At 46.3% G+C, this 4875-nt stretch overlaps 1 protein-coding gene across 2 annotated transcripts in view; it reads left to right on the top strand.

The window, feature by feature from the left end:
* Positions 1-4841: 4841 nt before the first annotated feature.
* FKBP1B (FK506 binding protein 1B, 12.6 kDa) overlaps positions 4842-4875 on the top strand; it is a 16451-nt gene continuing 16417 nt past the window's right edge. For both annotated transcript variants that reach the window (XM_006880632.1, XM_006880633.1), the window contains exon 1: positions 4842-4875. This exon is cut by the window's right edge and continues 1 nt beyond it. In XM_006880632.1, the coding sequence (XP_006880694.1) occupies positions 4842-4875 (34 nt within the window).

The following is a 4875-nucleotide window of genomic DNA, read 5'->3' as shown; positions in this document are numbered from 1 at the left end:
CTCTACTTCATGCTCTGCTGGAGAAGGAGGAGCAGTCTCCTGTACCAGTCAGATCCAATTTGACGGTACACACACACACACACACACACACACTCTTTTTCTTCTTCTTTTTTAAAAAAAGACTACTTCAGCCATCGCGGCCCTCTGCCCGGGGCAGGCTGCCCTCGGCCCCCGGCCTGGGGCGAGCCGTCGCGGCCCTCTGCCCGGGGCGGGCTGCCCTCGACCCCTGGCCCGGGGTGAGCTGTTGCGGCCCTCTGCCCGGGGCGAGCTGTCGTGGCCTTCTGCCCGGGCCGGGCTGTGCTTGGCCCCCGGCTCGGGGCGAACCGTAGCAGCCCTCAGGAGCAAGAAGGCAAGCAGCTGTAACCCAAGACCACCAGTAAGGTGATAAAGCGTCCTCCCTTCCCCCCTTTATATCTACGCCCCTGTTCAGCATGAAGAAGCCAGAGAGTCGGCATCCAATTCCCAAATCAGTAAGACAGTTGGTTTAATTACTATTGGAAAACGCTTGTCATTCCTCTGCAGCATCTGATCCCCACTGGACCCTCATCATTTCCTTCACCTGCTCCCCCCACCGACCAAACTGTGCAGCTTTGCAACTGCATACTGGCCCATCCTCACCCTTCTGCCCCCAACCCTCACCTCCTTGTACCCCCAATATGTTTTTCCCAATAAAAAAAAAATTAAAAAAAAAACAACATGGCAGATTTTTATTTTGGAAAACTGCTAAACGATTAACCAGAGATAAAAGCAGAATATTCTTTCAAGTTAAGATAGCTATGTAGTGTATGCTGAGTATAATATCTAGATATGTGTCAATTAAGAAGTTTTTGAGGCAGCAATGTATCTCAGGCAGTTCTCTCTTTCACTGCTATTAAGTTAGAACTAACTCATCACTGACCATCCGGTGAGTTTTCAGAGGCTGTAAATTGCACAGGAAGAGACGGGCCATCTTCCTCCTGTAAAACTGCAGGTGGAAGAGAGGTGCACCTTTTGGACTAGTAGCACAACGCCCACCAGACCGCACTTAGTGAATCAGAGGTAAGGATCTGGGACTGATTTGTATAAGAAGCCTGGGTGGTGTAGAAGGTTAAGTGTTGGGTTGCTAAAAAATGCTAGCCATTCAAACCTACCAGCCACTCCAGGGGAAAAAGACAAGGCAATCTCCTCCCATTAAGATCTGCAGCCTTAGGAATCCAATGGTGGGCCCCTAAGTGGCAGTGAATTTGGTTTTGTCATAGGATTAGGGAGAGAGTGATGGTGGCCCAGTGGTTCTAATCCACCAGCTCCTCTGGAGAAATCCGGCCAATCTTCTCTCATGCAATTTAGATTTACAACCTCTCAAAAACCATTACAGGGTCATCTAGGAGTAGGTTCCCACTCCAGGGCGCACAACAACCTAATAGGGTTAAGGAACTCTCAGGGTTAAAACTCTCAGTTGCTGTCACTAAGAGTAAACAGCATGGGTTGGTTAGTTGGTTTTGGCATAGGGCTGGGTGTTTAAGCCACGAAAGCTCCTTGTGAAAAGTAAGAGAACGAGGGGACCAAAGCTAAAACAATTTTCAAGATTTTCTCCATTCTTCTTATTTTTTTTTAAAAAATATACATTTTGCATGAAGCTACTATCTCTCAAACTCCAGACTACAAAAACAGTGTAAAATCAGAAGTCTTGTCTTATTATTTTTTTTTTTAATTCCCCACAAAGTCTAGTTACGTGGCTTACACGCTACAGAAGTCACGGTTGTTGGGTTGTTTTTTTTTTTTTTAATTTTTTCATTTTTTAAATTTTTATTTTATTATTTGTGTGTACCGTCAAATCAGATCTGACTGGTACAGGAAGAGATTGTCCCTCCTTCCCCGGCAGAGCATCTGGTGGATTCGAACCGTGACCCTCTGGTATTGTAGTGCAGCTTCTTGCAACTAAGAAGTTACGGTTTTTTAAAGAGAGAAAAGACTCCCAGGAAAAAGCTGATCAGAACTATGATCTGGTGCTCAGCAACTAACATACTTAATTCGTGGTTTTAATATTTTCCTTTCCTTTTTTTAAATTATTTTTTAAAATCTTTTTCCAAACACACAGTGAAATTCAAGGACTTAAGCAAATTTGAGGTTTTAACAGGTATATAACCCTACTTGTTTTACTAAGCTCCTAAATTTATTAAAATTTTACTTAAAATAATTTTCATTTTCTTTAGCTTAATTGGGGAAGGGTAAAAAAAAGTTTGGTTGTTTTGTTTTTTTAAAAAAATGCACTCCTTTTCTACAGCCATGGTTGGCACTTACCCAAGGAAGCAATCACCTATGGCAATTGGCTCTTCCATCCCTAGACAGAGCTCTAAGAGAAAACGCTTGATAGGACGTTTACAAAGAAGGGATAGATAGCCCAGCAAGATTCATAGGAAAAAAACAAAAGATCATCTGAAATGCTTAAATCAACAAGTGGCTCCTCATGCAAGCTAACCCCACCCCGTCAATACCTCAGCTAACAGAATGCGACGAAAAGCATTGGCAATAGCGGCGTCGATTCCCACCATGTCGAACTCCAGTGACTCTTCATCAAGTGCCCCAAAGGGTTTTTAAGGCTGCAATCTTTCACACAAAGGGGCTGGTGGGTACGAACAGCCCACAATTCTGTTAGCAGCAGAGATTTAACCCCTGTGTCACGTGAGCTCCTTGCAGCCAACTTTATCCGATTACTAGGTAGCAGTTTGAGAAAAGTCTTTTCGCATCAAGCGTGTTCTTAACTTTTGGACGACTTCTTAGTATTCTCATATATTACCCAAAGTAACATTTGTGAGTCACAGGAAATACACAGATTCGTTTAAATCCACCCAAAGTTCAGATCACATCCTCCCGCCCCTCCCCAAGTGGTCCCCTTCCATCACCCCATTTTCTCCTCACTCGCTGGCCTTTCTATATCTATCCCAGCCCGTTCACAGCTTCCCCACACTGGCTACACGGGAGTCCGTGGAGACAAAATACCTTTGGTTTCCCTGCTCTACAGAAAATCAGCCTCCCCAGGGTCGCCCCAGCTCACCAGATCAAGGAGCAGATACCGGAAATGTCAGTTCCCAGTGCGCCGGGACTTGAGCGGCGGCCGGACCGCTTCTACAATACCTGATTCCTATTGGCGATTGCGATGTCACGTTTGGAAACGCTCCAGCCCATCAGCCAATCATCTTGGACTTGGACGTAAAGCTCTCTGGGAGTTGTAGTCTTCATGAAAGTCAACTGCCAACAGTGAACCAGTCATGATTTCTCCGACTCGCAGCGCCTTTCTCCACAAGTAATTTTTCTTAGTATAAAAAGCCTTCCTATACTATTGTCGACATCATACCTTCTCCCCCTTTAGGTAAAAATCGGGACTCCGTTAATATCTAATAAAATCTCCACCGATGAAAGTTCTTACTTTTGTATGGTGTATTTAAAAAAGCCTGTTCAGTTGTACGTCTCTATTCGCCTAAATTCTTACCAAGCTTCCTTAGATCATTTACACCCTTGGGAGGCTCTCAATTAAAACTTAAAGCAACTCCAAAGGCATTACAGGTTCAGATGCCCACAGAAAAGTTGAACTATCCGCACACTTTAGCTTAAACAACACAACTAGTTCTCCTTCAGTGATGCTGGTCATTATTAGAGGTCTGATTTAACCACTTGGAAATCGGGTGTCTGGAGAAGTGTGGAGCAAAACCAAGGAAGGTTTCTAGGGCCCACTCTGAACATCTCTGCCCTTTCTCCATACGCCCACCTCCCAGCGCCATCTATCAGAGCCATATGTTCCCTCACACCAAATTTTGGAGCAATGAAGGAGATAATGAGAGTGGGAAAGATTTGTTTGGTTGTTTTTTGGGTTTTTTTTTTTGTTTTTTTTTTAGAGTGGGAAAGTTTTAAAAATCTCTGTCATACTTTTAAGACAACCGTTACCTCCTAAAAATAAAAAAAAAAAAAATCAAAATCTTTCCAGATTCCTGGATCTCTGCGTGAAAGTGAAGGTCCATTGTGGAGAAGGAACTCAAGGTAGAATTCACTAAAATCACAGCTTTTGGACTGATTTACGGTTTTAGTTTCTTAAAGACACCAATCCTACTTTGATTCAATTGGCATCTCCTCACCCGCCCAATCCGCCCCCAGGGCGTGGCCCTTGGCCTGGAAAAGTGGAAAAACGTAAATGCCACTAAATGACACAGAAAAGCCAATAGAGGTGTAAGGGTGTCTCTCCCCTTTATTCTCACTCTATAGATTCAGAAAGTCGTCTTTGACCCCCCACTCCCACCCTCCCAGGTACCTCTCTGACACTTCCAAAGCATTCTAAACTTTAAGACACTGAGTACATCTAATTATTTTTTTTAATTTCTCGTTTACCCTTTAGTCTGTGAGACAGGGTAGACGCTCCAGAGTTCAGCACAGAGTAGGTGCTAAATAAATATGTATTCAATGGAAAGAGGGATGGATGGATGGATGGATGGATGGATGGATGGATGGATGGATGGATGGATGGATGGGTGGATGGATGGGTGGGTGCATGCTAGAGTGCTTCAGTGCCGCCCTCCCCCTTCTCTCCTGGGGGTTGAGGATCTTTAGCCAGCCCAGGCTCCAGAGGAGCCACGTCAGGGTCGCTTCCCCCGGGCCCCACCCCGGCGGACCCCACCTTTGCCGCGGCTCCGCCCCGCCGCCCCCTTCCGCGTGGCCCCTCCCAGCGCGGGTCCCGGCTCCAGCCGCACCTCCTCCGGCTCTGCAGTGGCGGCGGGAGGCGAGCGCGAGAGACCGGCGGGCCGGGGGCTTTGGCGAGCCGGGGTCGGGGCGACTGCTGGGACCCCCCTGGAGGAGGGGCCTGTGGGACCACGATGGGCGTGGAGATCGAGACTATCTCCCCGGGAG

This window comes from Elephantulus edwardii, unplaced genomic scaffold (assembly GCF_000299155.1).
Source record: "Elephantulus edwardii isolate Elephantulus edwardi_28Jun2011 unplaced genomic scaffold, EleEdw1.0 scaffold00009, whole genome shotgun sequence".
NCBI classification, from domain to species: Eukaryota; Metazoa; Chordata; class Mammalia; order Macroscelidea; family Macroscelididae; genus Elephantulus; species Elephantulus edwardii.
Note: the sequence above shows the minus strand (reverse complement) of the source record. Positions and strands in the feature narration are given on the sequence as shown.